At 49.4% G+C, this 17500-nt stretch overlaps 1 protein-coding gene across 1 annotated transcript in view; it reads right to left on the minus strand.

The window, feature by feature from the left end:
• Positions 1-957: 957 nt before the first annotated feature.
• MAN1C1 (mannosidase alpha class 1C member 1) overlaps positions 958-17500 on the minus strand; it is a 57249-nt gene continuing 40706 nt past the window's right edge. Inside the window, exons 4-12 of the mRNA XM_062632759.1 lie at positions 16250-16330; positions 14102-14196; positions 11111-11234; positions 8624-8717; positions 5338-5453; positions 4930-5149; positions 2696-2868; positions 1780-1895; positions 958-1162 (exon numbers count right to left, since the gene is read on the minus strand). Of these exons, the coding sequence (XP_062488743.1) occupies positions 1042-1162; positions 1780-1895; positions 2696-2868; positions 4930-5149; positions 5338-5453; positions 8624-8717; positions 11111-11234; positions 14102-14196; positions 16250-16330 (1140 nt within the window). The 3' untranslated portion in view covers positions 958-1041. The remainder of the gene's footprint in view (positions 1163-1779; positions 1896-2695; positions 2869-4929; positions 5150-5337; positions 5454-8623; positions 8718-11110; positions 11235-14101; positions 14197-16249; positions 16331-17500) is intronic.

The raw sequence follows: 17500 nt of genomic DNA on the forward strand, positions 1-17500 counted from the left end.
TTTCCAGGATAATGTCGCCTTCTCCGGGACTGAGGTGAGCCTCATGAGCGTATGGCTCTTTGGGTCTTCCTCCTTGCCCTTCCTGTTGACAGGAGGAACATTTGCTTTACTCCAGTCTTTGAGCACTTCTCCCAGTTGCCATGGTCAATCAAAGATTATTGAGACAGTGACATCTGCCAGCTCTCTCAGCACTTGTGGGTGCATTCCCTCAAGGCCCATGGACTTATCTATGTCCAGTTGGCTTAAGTATTCCATGACCTGATCCTCTTCCACCAAAGGTACATCTTTGCTCCAGCCTTTCCCCCTGGTCTATGGAACCTGTGATTCCTGAAGACAAGTCTTGCTAGTGAAGACTGAGACAAAGGTGACATTTGGTATTTCAACTGTTTCCATGTCCTATGTAATCAGGTTCCCTGTCTTGCTGATCAGTGAGCTCTTTCTGGTCAGGTGGCCTATAGCAGACACCCATTATAATGTCACTTGTATGTCTTCTCTTCAATCCTAACCCATAAGCTCACAGTCAGCATGGAGCTCCATGCGCTCCACCTGCTCTCCCACATAAAGAGCATCTCCCCTTCCTCATGCTCCTGTCCTGCCCTTTCTAAGTGCCTAGGAAGCACCGTATATTGGCAACTGTTCATTACAAAGGTGATCAATCCAGGAGTATATAAAAGGCAAGAATGAAACTGAGAAACGAAAGGAGGATGTTTGTGTGTGTGTGAAGTCTATTTTATGGCAAACTTCCAGTCCTTTGGCCACTATAAAGCAAAGTCAGTGGATTTCATATAAATTCTCTGTATAAAGGAATGTCTATGAACTGTGTACAATATGGCCCAGAATAAACATCTCAGTATCAGGCTAATATTGCTCCTCACAGAGGAAAAGAAGGTGCTTACATCATGGTTTCATCTTCCCCATACAATACTGTCCGGAATTGGACTATGCCCCAAAATACCATTTCAGGAACAATGCAAATTCCTTTAATGGAAAGGAAAAGCTGTAACGCGCCGAGGCCGCAGCAGCAGGGCCTGGGCAGTGGCCTCACTGCTGCACGCTTGCTTTAAAGTTCGTGTGGTTGACTGGCAGGGGGTGAGCCTCTGTGTTGAACACCCAGTCGTCCAGAGACAGCACGTCATCTTCACAGAACAGAAGATAGAGGTACCTGGAGCCGGGAGGGAGATGGAAGGAAACGCGAGTGGGACTCCAGGCACACACAAGCACTGGCACCAGGACTGTGATGGGGGCTGCCACTGGCCTCAGCTGCCACAGTTTATGGTAACACGTTCCCTCACTCCCTGCCGGGCTCTCCTGCTTGAAATTACCAGCCCTGGTGCAAAGGTGGAACAATGGGGAGGGCATCTGTGATCAGCAACAACATTGGCTCATGTTACCTGTGAAAGGCAGCTCTGCACCAAGGGGCAGCAAATTCAGGCCACAGTCATATCTCTGTATACAGGGCATCAGCCTGGCAGAGGAGACATGCTGTCTCTTAGCTAAATGCAAGGGAGCTCAGCAGTCAGAGCCTCCCACTTAGAACAGCAATAAATCACAGGAAGAGTCCTTTAAATCCCCCACATGAGCAAAAACCTTGAGAGTGCCAATGACAGCAGTAGTGCTACAGGAGGAAACTACCAAAGCTTTGCAGCACCCACAGCCTTGCCCAGTTTTCCCCACAGAGAGTAAGACTTCCCCCTTATTATTAGAGACTAATTAAGCAGACGAGTGTTGATGCTGCAGGAATTATGCTACTCTGAAAGGTCTCTGTGACACTGGACTTACTTCAGAGTCTCTGCGAGGAAAAAACTCTGTTGCATGTTGTCATGGGTCGGGGTTGTGGTATAAACATCTCGGATGCCAGAGAAACCAGCTTCTACTCTACAATGCTTTTCCAGGGCCTGCGAAAGGAAAAGAAATCTCAGTAACACACAACAGCATGGAGTAGGAACTCATTAATCATCATCAGGTCCATTACAAGTCAGCTTTACAAATCAAATTCTGGGATTACAGTAGGCTCTGTCTCTCACTAGGAGTGTAGTGATTACTCCAGACTCTGGAAATAAAGTTGGTTCTAATGAAATAGCAAGAGAAACATCAACCACCTAAGTTAGTTGATTGATTGACCTTGATGTTACAGAAATAGCACAACCAGATCTCAAGTGGTAACTTGCTGCTTGTGGAGGCTCTTTTCCAGGAAGAAGACAAATGACAGCTGTGCCACTGAAATGCAGCTCCTGCTAGGATGTGGGCAGGGGCTAACAGGCTATTGCATGAGCTAGAAAGAGGTGAGGGACTTTCTGGCTCGGAGGTCTTTGTGGGAAGAAGACAGAAGCCAGGGCAAAGGCAGGTTTCCTGGCCCATTACAAACCCATGGTTCTGAGCAGCCTAGATACTGCAGATAGTACATTGACTCCTTTGTGCAGAGGGCTGTTTCATTAATAGCAGGTTTTGCTGTCTGCAGCACTCCTCTCCATAAACCTCCACTGTTCTGATTGACTGTTTTTAGTGTAGCCCGAAAGGGAGAAGAAAACACTCACAATGATCAACAGACACCGCACTACATCGAGCTGTTTTGTGCATTCCTGCCGCACGGCTAATGTGTCTTAGCGCTCAACACAACTGAGAGTCTGCTCTTTTCTCTCCAAAGGAAAGAGCTGTGTAAGAATGCAGCAGCCTGGAAGCGTTATTCCAGCCATACCTTCACAACCTCCCAGCCCCACTGCCTGTACTTGGGATCGTGTGTCAGCCGCCACATGTACATGTAGCTTTCCACCACCTCTGGCCGCAGGATGTAGTAGCGCTCGCTGAGTCTGGTTGCCATGGCTTCAGTTCCAGCATCAAAGCGAAAGGCTTCGGGGCCCAGTTTGGTATCTGGACAAAAATCACACACATGCAATAATCATTTTGAGCAGAAGGAAACAGACTCTCCACGTGCTTTTATACTGCTCAGCCTGCCAATGTGTCCTTAAGGCTTGCATGAGCAGAGCAGTCGTGCTTGTCTATCAGATCAACCTCACGCTGATGTCAAAACAGGGGCAGCTCCACAGAGTGCACAAGCTGTGCCCACTGCTGCTCGAGGCGTTGCTCATGCTGTGGTACTATCCAGGTGAGGGTGAAGTGTTTCTGAGGGTGGGAAAAAACACAAACTTGGGGCAGATTTGAGCATGCAGAGGGCAGGCACAAATCTACCCCATGGCCTAGCACTTTTGCTGGGCTGGTATTTGCTCCTAGGAATTGCCTCACAATTATCTGTCCACCAGACTGAGCTGTTCCACCTGCACTGCAGCAAGGGGGCTGTAAGAAGTGGTATCTGGGACCTGCAATCACTTCTTCTGCCTTTCCTCTGGTCCACAAGCAGCCTCTTTGAGAAGGAAGACATCAGGATGATGGGGAAGGCTTCATTGATTTCACTGGGAGTTTGTAAGTAACACATTCAGAGTACCTGGGTCTTTTGGAGTTTCCCTTACATGAGCATCTCAACCTCTTGCAAGCACTGGCTAGCACTCTGATCCCTACTTCCAACACCAACCCTCTCTGTGTTCAAAAACCAGGGAAACTGAGCACAGAGGTTGATCATGAGGGTGGTGAGGCCCTGGCACAGGCTGCCCTAAGAAGCAGTAAATGCTCCATCCCTGGCAGTGTTCAAGGCCAGGTTGGTCAGAGCCTTGGGCGACATGGTCTGGTGTGAGGCATCCCTTCCCAAAGCTGGGGGCTGGAACTTGATGATCTTAAGATCCTTTCTAATCCAAACCAATCTGTGACTCTATGACTGTGTTCATGCCACAAGGTTTCTCCTGCTGGTCCCATGTGTGGTCGTGTTTCAGGGAGTCATTTTCTTTCTCCAGCTGTGCTGCACACCTTCCCCCGGGCACAGGGATCTAACAGTGCTGGGCCATCTGCTGAGAGCCAGGGTGACATGCACAAGCATTCTCTGTAAATCAATGAGCTTGCTGAAGTGACAGCACCGTCACCAGTGTGGGCAGATTGCTACCGTCCTTTCTATGCTGATGGGTATTGCTGAAGGTGAAAATTGGCTCCAGGCACTCACAACCAGGGGGTTATTAGTTTGGGTGACTTGGTTGAGTTCTGGAAGCGCTGGGGGGAAAAGGAGAGTTATTTGTGAACATTTCAGGTTAGCTTGAAGTTCATTGGGCAAACGTGCTGGACACTGGCTGCCAGCATGGGCTTGCTGATGTGGTGAAGGTGTGAAACAACCTTTGGGAACAGTTTGAGCAGACAGACCTGTGCTTGACAAGGTCCAAGAAAGCAGAGTGCTGCTTTGCTGCCTGCAGTCTCAGAAGAGCTACAGAGATGCCTACAAAGGAAGGAGTGGTGTCCAAAGCAAGCCCCTCTTGCTGAAAGCCCTGCAGGCACAGAATAACCCAGACTCTCATTCATCAGGTCACTGCTCACCCAAAGCCCTCCCTGATAAGCACACTGGGTGCTGAAACTAATTTTCCAGGCCTTGGGAAGGAGCAAGATTTAGCCAGCCTCTCTTCAACAGCAGCAGAGACTTCATTTGTTTTGTTCCTACCAGCAGCTGCAGGCCTCCCACACTCTGCTGCTGGGCTTCTCAGCTGCTCTGCTCCATCGAGTGGGATGCTTTGCAATTAATCTGTTAAGCTCCCCTTTTTGTCTGCGAAGGGATGTGAAAAGATAGACTCAAACTACAGTCTAGCTGGGAGAAAGCCAGTTCTGCGACTTGGGGGTGGGACTAAGCTGTGGGTTGTCTTCCCAGCTCTGCCACAGGAGCTCCCATCTGCCTGTCCCTCTGCTCCAGCTGTAAACCACATTGCTTTCTCTTCTAGATAGCCCAGAAAAGACAAGTGAAAATCACACACAGGGATGCAAACCTCTGCCACACCAAAGCTGAGCCTCCTAAGGCTGTAGGTGACCCCTTACTAATACTTTCCAGGCAGTGCACAGGTTTACCTGAGCGTGCATAAGACTCATGACATGTGCTTGTTATCTCTGCAGCGAGATCCATGTAATGTTGCTTCCTCTCTTCTCCAGCGTGTTCAGCTCCAAGGGCTATCATACCCCCAGAGAAACAAGCCAGGTGGCCCATTTTGTGATCCAAGACACCACCCCTCCACTCAGCGATGTAGGTCAATCCTCCAGCTGACTTTTTGACCAAATGCTTTTCTATTGCCTAAAGGGATGAAAACCAGGATTTTGAGATACATAGTGGACAGTAAGTCGCTTATTAAGTATTTACTTAGTGGAAAGGAGTGGAGTAAATACCACAGAACCCAAAGATCTGGGATATTTTTTGCCTGAAACAGTCTGACAACCAATGTCCTCCTCCCCCAAAATATAGAGCAGCAATTTGCTCCTTACCTCTAGTGCATCATCATACATCTTTTTAGCTTCAGAGTCTTTCTTGTCCGACATCAGCCAAGATTTGATGAGATATTCATAAAAGCTGTCCCCAAGCCCCCCAATGGAGACGTGATCTGTAGTGGGAAAGCCAGAAGAGAACTTCAGCTTCATGATATACAGTGAGCAGCTGCTTTACAAAGAACAACCAACCATGTCTTGTTTAATGCCCTTGTTCTCTCCATCTTCTTTCCAGTTTCCTGGGGAGAGCTTGCAGCATTTCTTTTTCAAAAAGCAAGAAAGATGGAAAGTGCAATCAGAAGAAAAATGTTCTGCCATTCTACAAAGCATCAGTATCCCGTACCAAAACTATGCAGAGGTCTTAACTTTGCAACTTATTTATACTGCAACTTGAAGATGCTTCTTATTTATGAAGCAATCATCATAAATCCCAGCCTCATAAACCAAAAGCAATGGCAGGTATTGATAGATCTCTACTTATATGAAGCCACTGGGTTCTGCCTCCCTGCCTCAGGAAAGGGAAAAAGCATGCTGGATCACACAGAGCTGCCAGCAAGGGGCTGCTGTAGGGACCTCTCCATCATGCCATTTGTATTCCTGGCTCACGGTGGGACTCAGTGCCCTGGGGAAGGCTGGGGCTGTCGGCATATTAAAATGATAAAGTCAGGTCCGAGGATGTGCACTGAATATTTCCTTCTGCAGAGCTTTTCAAGGCGATCGGCTCTGAGCACACGGAGCTGTGACCTTACAGGAGGATGCTGAAGAACTGCACTGTGAAATGGGGATGGCAGCGGCAGGATCCTGCCTGGGTGAAAGGCTGGCTGCAGTGTGTCTGCAAATTGTACCACAGGGGGAAAGGCAGCATCCATTCCTCCAAGCAGCCAAGTTCGCCCCTTTTTAGAAGAGCAAGACAAATTACCCACCCCGGACTGAACCATCCCTGCTAAGGAACAGTGTCCACCTCTTGGTGTGCGTCCTCGTTGCCAATGAAGCAGATGCAGCAGGGTTTGGAGTTAGCTGGTCAGATTTGTGTTTTCCCTACCTTTGTACATTCATGACATCCTGAGACTTATCCTAAATGCTAAATCCTAGCAAAAGAAGTGATCAACAGCCATGACATCCTGACCTGGAGAGCAAATATTGCTGATACAGTGTGCCCAATGATCCAGGAATAATCCAAAGCAAAACAACGAGATTAGACACATGAATTCAACAAAACAGAGGACAGACTATTTGCAAACACGGCCTGCACAGCCTGTCTTTACAGAGCAGCTCTGTGATCCTGAGCGTGTCATTCATAAAAGCACCAAAGCAGGAGCTCTGGTACATAATTGTTTTCCATATGGCACCAGCTTTGCCAGCATTTGCCTCCAAGGCACTGCATAATCAAACTCTTGATTGCATCAGGGGACTGTGCTTTAGTTCTCTCCAGGTAAGGACTGCACTCGGGAGAGGCGCAGCACTGCCTCTTCATTGCAAGATGTGCTCATTCAGGCAGGTCAAAGATACACCTTTTAAGAAAATCACAGCAATTCCAAGAAAAACTGCTTCCTGCAAAGAGCTTTAATGACAAGAGAGAAAATGAGAGCTTGGCACCTACAGGGGACATCTCTGTGACAGGCTGCAGCTGCCTCCCTGCTTCGGTCCTAATCTCTTTCTCACCACTGGACATGCAGAAGAGGCTGATTCAGACCGCAAGGCTCTATCATGAACCACTGCTGCAAACAGCCTGCCCCATGAGCTGCCCTCATGACGTGGAGCTCTAGGAGAGCTCTCAGCACCCTTGAATAGGCAGAACTAATGCTGTGTCTGGTAAAACGTGAAGGGTGGCTGCTGGTTGGGAATAACCCATGGAAAATGGCACCTCAGGGTGCAGGAGATTCGCTTTCCAAGCGGAACATACTGCAGCAACTCTGCAGAGAGCAGTGCGGAGGAGCAGCTGAACTGCTTACAAAGGGACTGGATAACTTTGAACATCAATGAATGGGACAAACACAGAAGCCTATTTTCTTTCCTCATGGCACCAAAGGCCAGCTCTGGTTTAATGGGACAACCGCAGCCACTCAGATGCTTTGTTGGGACACCTTTCAAGCCAAGCCCTGTCAATTATCATTAGAGGTACTGCTGCGGCAGTGAAAGGCCAGAGCTTGCTCAGGGTTAGAGCTCCCACTCTGTCTCATGCAACTGCCTGTCAGCTACAATCAGAGCCATTAGCACAGTAGTTAGAAAGGGCTGGAGCAGAGCAAACAGTGCAAGAGTCAGGAGAACACCACATAATGCAGTAACTCGAAGAAAACGGCTTCAACAAGATAAACATAACCCAGGGACAGGTTAAAAACAGCTTCTGCAAAAAAAACCCAAGACTTTTCTTTCCTTTGACAGAGCAACAGGAAATCCAGCAACCAAACCAAGCAAATCCCCAACAGAGAGGTCAGAGATGTGGGGCACAACAGCAGAAGTAGCCTTTCATGTGCCTACCAGAAGGCAAGCTTCTGCCCTTTGGTGGCACAAAAAGAGAAGTACAGTCTCTTTTCTGGGTAAGGAAGGGGCTGTGTGGGTAGAGCAGGGAAGTAAATAACCTTCCCCTGGTTACACTGCTTCTATCATTTCCTTGCTCTTTTCAAGTGCCTTCCTAGTTATCGCTCCTCTTTCGTATCAGAACAGCATCTATTCAATGCCCATGTCTTCACTGCTGGCCAGTGCTGGGTTCCCAACAAGAGAGAATACATCCTTGTTGTACCCTTGTACCAAACTGCACCACACAGAGGTACCATGGTAAGAGGTACACGGATGCATACAGGAGGATGCATCCCTAGACCCTCAGGGGATGTGAGGCTCCATAAGCCCTCTGCCTCTCCTGGTGGTTCCTTACTTGCTGCAGCACACTCGGGAAGGAAATCTTACTGTGCTTCTGCTCACAGCCACACATGCAACTCCCAGGCAGGCCTGTGGGCTATGTGATGCCTGCAGGATGAGGTCTTAAAAGAGCTGTGCTGCTTTCTGACATGTGTGTGATGAACCATGTACCATTATCCTCCCCCATGCAAGAAAGGCCCTAATTCTTTCTGGAGGTGAGACACTCAGGTGGAAACAAGCCTGATGGAATAAGCGTACAATTACTATATTGCATCTTACAAATGGGGCTGTGTTATCTAATCACATGTATAAGAGGCTGCCTGACAAGACATTTTCTTGGCGTGCTGCTCTGACAGTTACTATTGCTTCCTAAAGAGCAATGCAAAGACTGAAACGCTCCCAGCAGGACTGTGAACGCAGTGATACCTACGCTGCACCCAATTCCCTGTCACCGGGCTGAGGAAGTTGGGATAGAGGCCCTGTGGCTTCTCAACTCTGTTCAGGACCTTGCGGATGTTCATCACCTAGGAGAGATGAGAGACAAGAGCTCTGTTACTTCTCTGCTGAAGAAGCCAATGGTCCTGCAGTGTCACTGAGAGCTCTGCAGCGCTGGGCCCTGCTGAACAGGCACAGCAGCCTGTGAGTCCTCACACAGGCAGAGCCCTGTGACAAGGCTCTGCAACGGAGAAGCAGCTTTGGCTCCTCAGCACAAGCTTTGTCCAGCTCTGTGGGGTTTTAGAGATGATCCTACAAACCCTGCAAGGCCCAGTTCAGTTCAGCAAGCAGTGGCAACAGCTCGCTCACAGTGCTGCAGAAGCAGTCCTGAGGATTTGGGATCTGGGTGGAAAGGTATGTGATTTTTATTGTGATCCGAAGGAAAGCAGTGGCAGGGGTGAGTGACTCACATACTACTTGAATTCACCATGTGGTCACTTAACATGAGAAATTTGGGCTTTTAATTTCAACAACAGACAGCTTCTTTAATACACTAGAACAGCTCTAAAACCTCCCTTGGCTTCACCCCCATTAACTCCAATAGGCCTTTCCCATAAGGGACAAAGTTAAATGGTATGCAGCATAAATATTCTATTATAACCTACAGAGCAGCTAATATACTCTAAACCTTTTATCAAATTAGAGAATGTGTATACTAAAAGCTGGCTGCAGACTTAAGCTGGTGCTTCCAAGTAAGTCCTCGTGCTGCAGAGCACTCACGGGAGTCCAGCAGCGTGGCACAGTAATGACATGTTTGAATAAAAGACACAGATGGACTCTACTCCTGCTAAAATCACACCAGTCCCAAGCTGCAAGTTAATGAGTTAATCTGCTCCTCTCAAGCAGCTTCCCAGGGGATGGGCAGATGGAGCCCACACCATCCTCTGTGTTCTCTCGGAGGCTGGCAGCAGGAAGGCGAGGACATGTCCTGTGGCACACTCTGCTCAGCAGGCTCCAGTAGAAACATTCTGCCCTTACCCCTCCCTGGGCTTATGAGCTTGGGGAAAAGGCTTGACTCTGGCTCAAAATGCCACAGTTTGGCTCTAGAGCATGGATCCCGTTCTAGTTTTTTAACAGAGCATCTTCTTGCCCTTGTGATTCCAGTGCTCATCTTCTTCCCCCACCCTTCATTGCCTTTGCACACATTTTCTTTCCATACCACTGTTTCCTTTACTGGTCTTTCCTCAGCTCCCCCCTTCCTCTGGGCAGTCTGTCATTATCACTGTCCTCAGGGATCTTCAGCCTGTCTCCTGTATTGCAAATCACCAGTCCTTTTTTATCTCCTCTACAGAGTTCCCCTGGTTTCTTAGCTTTCCCTCACCCTCTGCTTTCCTCTCCTGCTCACTCCTCTGTGACATTCCTCTTGCTTACCCCACCCTTACTGCTTTCCGTACACTCCATCCTATTCTCCGTTCTGGTCTCCTAGCTTCTTCCTTCTCTTCCTGTCTCTTCTTCACATTCCCTTCTTGTTTCACAACTGACAGATCTGCACTGGGCATTTCCTAGAAAAGTCACATTTTGAGCTTTTTATTGGCATTCCTAGAACCACTGCCTGTTTTCAGCCCACCCTGGACAGGCCCCCTTTCATTTGGGCTCATGGGGGCATTTGGATTCTAACTGGAACAGTTTGTCTCCCTCGAAGCTGGCTCCTCAGGGACGTCAATGGCACAAGTCAATGGCTTGCTGGTATCCAGCAGCATATTTATTAAGTCGCTCTCACATGCACTAGAAGATCACTTGTGGAAAAAAAAGCTCAAGGTAATGTATAATATCAATAGATTTTCAGTTACAAGTTCCACAAAAGGAATCCAATATGTCAACTGTCAGGCCTTGCCTACACAAGAAACCTCAGCAGAACTCTTGCTGGCTGGAGCGTACATTTAATGCCTATTTAGAGTGAAGAGGTCTGCAAGTACAAGGCACTACTATTAGGATATCAGAATTAACAATTATCCTCACAGCCTCTCTCATCTGTTCATCCAACAGATGGTTTCATTTGGACTGTGTCCTTGTCTGAGTGAGTTTGTTCTACAATTTCACACAACAGACACTGGAAAAGACATCTTTGTCTCCTCAGGGGCTGCAAGTGATGGAGAGGCAGGCAAAGGGGCTGCAGCAAATGGGAACAGCCAAAGGAAGCACTGGGCCAGCTGCCTTCCAAGGCCTCTTGGTGTGGCAGGATCTCCAACAGGAGCTCACTGCCTCCTTCTCAGAGATGCTCTGAGGCCTGGAGACAGGTTTCTGAACCCGTGTCCCACTCTGGAAGCTTTCTCCTCTGGTGAGCTCTACTGGTACTGGGGAAAAGGAACACTTTGCTGCCATGTCATCTGCGGCAGGCAGACCACAGTGCTGCTCTGCTCCAGCACGGACCCAGCACTATAAAGAGACCAATTCACTAAAGACCAGGTTGGGAAGTACTCGCCTTTTCTGCAAACACGGGGTTGCCAGAGAGCTCCGAGAGGTGCAGGAATTCCAAGTGCAAGGTACCAAATTCTGCCAAGATGCTGCTCCCAGCAGATGCCCAGCCCCAGCTCCAACTCATGCCGCTGCAGAGAGAGAAAACAGAACCTTCACTGCCAAGAAAACCAGCCTGAGGTCCCCCCAGCACAGACCCTGCCTGCGCTATGTGCCTGCAGCATGCACCACATCCCAGCAGGACACAGTTTTAGGACTCGGAAGTGAAGTGGTTTGATTTTCACATCTCTGTTTGCAGCTGACTCTGATGAGGGAACAGGTTTCCAGTGATGGGGAGGGTAGCACTAGATGGCGCCTGAAAAGTGTCTGGGAGAAGGAAAAGGGTTTCTGCTGTTTACAGGAGGCCAAAACTAATGGTCTTTCCGAGGGGGGAAAAAAAAGCTTCCCCTCCATGTGATCTATGGAAAACCATTTCAGGTCCAGAGCTGTTTGTTTCGCCTCCAGACAAAAAAAGCCATTAGATCAGCAATATGTTCACACTGTTTCCAATTGCTCAGTCACTGCCAAGCATCAGCCTTCCTGGGAAATGTCAGGAGGCTGCAGCACCAGCTTTTCATTTGAAAACACAGTGTGCAGCTGAAATTGGTACCCAGGAACATGGAGCGCCTATGGCACAAACCTCCCCGTGCAGCCTTCAGCCTGCCCAGGCTGATGCTGGTTTTAATATCACATTGGACACCACCTGGCAGCCACTGGGGGTGTGAAACCATCCCACCATGTTCTATCTAAAGGAGTCAATTACTTTTCCTTTATTTACTGCCCTGAAGGGACACTCTAACAAACACCACCTCACAAACAGAAGCTGTCTTCTGAGCCGGGTCAGACAGGCAGGACCTGGAAGCTGCTGAACGGGGTTGGATCATCTCCTTCCCTCACAGAGACCCAAAGCCAAACCAAGAGAAAGACCAGGAGAGGATGATGAAGAAAAATCTGGAGGTGTAGAGGGCTTAAGGGAAGGAAAGCAGGGATCACGGACCCAGAATGGGAGGCATCAGGAGAGCAACCACAGTGCAGCAACACATAGGCAGGGAGCACGGAGCAGCAGCTTGGGAAGACAATGTACTCCAGCACCTGGCAGACAGCGTGGCAGTTGGAGCAGCAGGATGGAAAACAAGCCTGTGTGAGATGATACAGTGCCTGTGCGAAAACAGGAGGCCACAGGGAAGCACATCAGCGGAAAGGGGAAACGAGAGGAAAAGGTGGTGTGAAGTGATAGGACGAGATAAAGGCAGTTAGCTCTGGGAAGAGCTGGGGGGTTGGGGTAGTTGGGGCCTCAAAACCCACGCAGGAATTGACTTAATGCCAGCTTCTGTTTGTTTCAAATCTCTGGCTGTCATTCTTAACACCCCCCGGGCCAACACCACCAGAACCTACACACGTGGCAAGGCTCCCCCCCTTCTGGGTTGATGAGGGCTCTCTGGAATTAGCACATCCTTGCGAAAGTAGAACTGGAGAGAGAATTCCTTCTGGGCTTTGGTTTCGCCCTGACATTGGGGTCAGTGTGCGTGCACAGCACCACCTCGCTCTCCTCTGCTTCCACCTCCGCATGCAACCTCACACTGAGTAGCTCCCTGCCCCTTTGGGTTCACAGCCTTTGGCTGTTCATCATGTGCCTGCAGCAGTCAGACTACAGATTTAGGAGTAGCAGTCAGTAGAAATAGTCAGACTACTTCATCCTTGCTCCTGAGCAATCGATCCTCTGAGCCCTCAGAGCAGTTTCATGGCCCTGAAGCCAGGGCTTAAGCCAGTAACATTGGTTCTGACTGCAGGCTCAGCGCTGCTTTGCTTTGCTCTTAGTCAAGGTCACCAGCAAAACATGCTGGGAATGCCCAGGCAGGCAGAGTCTGTTCCAATTGTCTCCAGGAAGGGCAGGGGAGGTTTGGCATTTCTGTGAAAGGTTTCTCTGTGCCACAGAGCCCTGATCAGCCACAGAGGAAGCAGAAAGTCTCTTCTGTGAAAGCAACAATTAAAGTGGCCGCGGTGGCTCCATTTTTCACCAGGCTCACGTGCAGACGAGACAACTGAAGGGTGTCAGTGGTACCTGAGCAATGGAGCAGCTTGAGCCAAACACCTGAAAGTCCTGCACTGCACAGAGACACGAACGGAACGGGAGAGCTGGGCTAAGAGATGAGGAATGATTCTCATGGTTCCTGCTCGGAGTTTTGCAAGAGGTGAGGATGAAAGGCTTTGGTTAACCCCCATTTCCAACTGCCTCCGCTTCAGCTGCAGCTTTTGCCCAGGGGGATTTGTGTGGAGGCATCAAAAGGAGCCAACGAGCCCTCACTGGCAGGGAACACTGTCTGCTGGCATGAATGAGAGGCTGGTGCTCTGGCTGCCTCGTGTGCCTCTGCTCAGAGACCTTCAGCAAGGTATCTGACCCAAAGCTCCCCTCCAGCGTGACACCACCACCTACCTGACATGAAACGTGCTGGCTCCCAGTGAAGGAGAATGGCTGAGTGCTGGCAGCAAGGAGAAAACTGGAGGATCTGTACAGTACCCCCCTTTCTAGCACCAAACCTGTCAGCCAGGCCCAGCCAGTTCCTTTCCCAAGTTTTCCAAACATGGATAAATTCACCCTCATCTTGTTGGGCACTCTGCAAAGATACAGAGCTACATGCGTGCTGGGTGCAGACTACACTTCACCTTCCAAAGCAGATGAGGGTGAGGAAACTGCTATTGCAGCAGGGAGCCCTGCCAAGAGGTAGAGGAGGAAACTGCAGAGAGCCCCAGGTTACTGAAACACAGCTGGGTTTAACTTGAGTCCCCTGCAATCCCTGCCAAGGCACCTCTGGGGTTTGAGTTGGCAAAACAAATGACCTGGAGGAATGTGCACTAGAGGGGGGCACCTCTGAGGAGCTGCTGCTGCTCCTGCCTGAATCCTGGCCTTTTACAAACATCCACAACCAGAACGATGCGCTGGGAGGGACGTGAGCCTTGCCTGCCCAAATTGATGACGCCGCGCGGGATCCCCGTGGGGGTGTTAAAAGCCGGCAGAAGCTTCTCTCCCAGTTCCAAAGCTTTGCTCTTGAAGACCTGTTAAAAGAAGAAGAGAGGATCGGTATGTGATGGGCTGCTTGTGAGCACCAGTCACACCGGGTTCCTTCACATACATTATAACAACCTCCGCCTGCTGCACTGTAAGAGCCTGCCGTTCCAGGTACGCTGCTGCCCTCGCTCCACTGCACGACAGACCCGAACCAGAACTCTTGCTGAATGTTGGGATCTACCTGAATGTCCTCTAAAAACCTCCCCTAGAGCTGGCCCAGCCCCTGCCAAACCCTCAGCCTGGCTGAGCGCAGTCAGAGCTGCAGAGCTCAGAACACCCCAGTGCCTCAGCAGCAGACCTCTGGGATCTGAACTCATCCAAAGAGGACTCTTTGGGGCCAAATTCCGCCCTTTTCCCAAGGTGGCAGAGGACACAGGGAGGTGAAATGACTGAATTAGCATTCAAAGACATCTTTCGAGGGTGCAGCATTGTTAGATTGACAACACTTGTGTCATCTCCTGTTGGAAAAAATGTGGTTTCCAACAATCAATCTTTTACTTGCAACTCTTTTCCGGGAAGGATTCATGGTTTCGTGGCTAAGCTGCTCCTTTTCCATTTGTGATGCCTCAGTTTTGGGCTTTCAAATCGAGTTACAGCTTATGGTGGCTTGCAGCACAAAGGCAGCACACAATTATTTTGGCACAAGCTGATACAAGCACCAATCTTTGCTCCAGAGATTAGTTCTGATCAAGGGAAGCCTGTTAAGTGACTCAGGAGATGAAGCCCCCCCCCACCAGCCCGAGCTCTCACAGGAGTGCACAGAAAGCAGGAATTTATTGCTCTAAAAATACAGCACTGGGGAAATCCGAGCTCTCCTGTGGGGCTGCAGACCTGTGATCCGCTCCCAAGGAGACGGGGCTTTGGTTCAGAAGGGAAAGCAAGAGAGTGGGACATGAGGTTTGCCTTTCAGTGTGGTGACCCTGAGTGGGAATAGGCCAGGCACTGCCCTGGCTGCTGAGCATCACTGCTGACTGCATCTCAAGAGGTCACTGCTGGAGTTCTGTGCTTTAATGCTGTTTCTTTTTGCTCTGTTAATCTGAAGCCTGTTGAAGTTGTGAGCAAGACGAGGCCTGAGTTGGGGCACTGGAGTCTCTGAGAGTTTTCCCTGGAGGGATATCATGGAAAGAAGCCATTCCTGGAACTCATTTAAAATGCAACGGAAGTAATTGCGCTGCTCCTGTGATTCCACGGATCAGTGGTGAGCCATCCCATCCGATTAAGGTGGACAACACCCAGCCATGGTCATTGCTTGGCATGGGAGATAAGCTCTCATTTAAGAACCAGTCTTCCAGTTCCTTCACTCACAAAACTCCCCCTTGAATCAGAGTTTCTGCTTGCCTAAGACTTCCAGAGCAAAGGAATAATCTCTTCATCTCTCTACAGCCAGTTGTAGAATTGCAGGCCAGGCACATTATAAAACAGATTATGGCATTAAGCCCTGGCCTCTGCAGGCTGGAGAGAAAGAAGGGAAATGGCTCTAGCCAGAACGGGAGCATCCACTGCAGGGTGGCTTCCCTATGATGGGTCTGTGACACCCACAGCTGCTGGGCAAGGGAACATGGTGCGTTGCTGCAGCACTCTGTTGGCAGGATGCAGGTCCCTTCCCTGCAGCCCAGGGCACTTTGACTTAGGAGTTCAGGGCAGTTGCCACTAAGCAGTTGCCCTCCTTAGTCTGAGGTGGAATCTGGAATGATGCTTGATGAAATCCTGCCTATGTTTAAAATACAAAGAGACAAGGGCAAAGAGAATGATGACTGCAAATGGCACTTCACCAGGGAACACTGTATCCAGCTGAAAACGGGTCTTGCTGGAATTGCCCACAGGAGAACAGATTTACCAATGAGCCATGCACAGTGTGTGCAAGGTAATTATGTGAGACTTAATTAAAAGAACATTAGTGGCATATTGATATTGAGACAAACGACAGGTTTGGCCTGTTCTCATGGAGGGATCTTCTGATGCTCAGAGAAGAGCTGCTGGAGAACCCTCTCAGTTCATTAGTGGTGACTGTGTGAGACATGCAGAGCTGCAGAAACCAACCTCTTCTCCAGTTAAGTAGTATGTGGCCAACAGTCCTCCAACATAGCGGATGTTCACCTCGAACAAGGATGCTTCTCCGTTCTGAAAATACATAATGATAGACGTGACTGCAAAGTCTGCACACACAAATGGCAGCTAAGGGGAACAGACTGCAGGCAGACACTTAAAGTCTCCCAGTCCTCACCCACAGTGAAACGCAGCTTTTTGTCTAAGATCTCAGAGCTCTTTATTTGCTCTACAGTGACACAAGGAGCTTGAAGGGAGGAGAAACACCCAAACTGCCTATTCATCCCCAGCTGACAGTACGTCCAGGTGCATTGTCCATCCATCCAACCCTGACTTGGGTCATGCCTTGCAGAAAGCTGTCAGTTAGTTCAGGGCAAAAATCTGCCCGTTGAAATGCTTCATTTAAGAGAAAATTGTGCAGCCACAAGGAAAAACGACTTCCTGCATTTCCCTGTGAAGAGGGCACTGCACCAGATAGACCCGGTGTGCTGCCTGCTTTTGGCAGGTATTTGCTGTCACTCAAGAACTCGCTCATCTGCAGGCTCAGAGAGGACCGCAGCCTGCAGGGAGCCTGTGGCAGGCCCGCTGACAGAGACAACCTGCGTGGTGTCCATGTGCCACCACCACAGGCAGCAGATGCACGTGGCTACGCTTCCCTGAATCACTTCAGAACACGCTCACCTGGAACACGTTTTGCTCTACCTACTCAGCTGATGAGCAGCCAACGTCAAAATGACTGCATGCAAAACGTACTGTCAAAAACAAGGTGCTTCTGGCTGTTGAATCTGCATGAGAAAAGATTCCTACCCTCACGTGGATAGAGCCAAAACTCAGAAAGCTTTTCCACCAACACAGCAACAAAGAGGCACCCACACCTCTGCACTAGCCTGCCCTTTCCAAACACCTGCAGGTTACAGAGCAGAGCAGGTGCTTCCTTCAGATGATGATTGAAACTGCACGAGCCATCACGGCACCCAGGTTCAACCAGAGGCAGTGGAGCCCCGTTTCTGGACTATCAGTGCTCCTTGTACAGAGCCAACCTGTAATGAATTTCCCTCCTCTCCCCCTCTGCTGCGCTGCCTGACTCCCCCGATCAATCCAGAGCATTCACTCTTGTCTTTGCAGATCAATCTATTCTGCAGGCCAAGATTAAAAGCTTTTATGAAATCCAGATAAATTATCTCCCGGTTGATTTTGTCCCTTGTTTATTGATTCAGTAACGTACTGAGAGCATTCACCAGATTT

The sequence above is a fragment of the Pezoporus occidentalis genome, unplaced genomic scaffold, assembly GCF_034315485.1.
Source record: "Pezoporus occidentalis ecotype Australia unplaced genomic scaffold, CSIRO_AGI_Poc_V1 ctg397, whole genome shotgun sequence".
NCBI classification, from domain to species: Eukaryota; Metazoa; Chordata; class Aves; order Psittaciformes; family Psittacidae; genus Pezoporus; species Pezoporus occidentalis.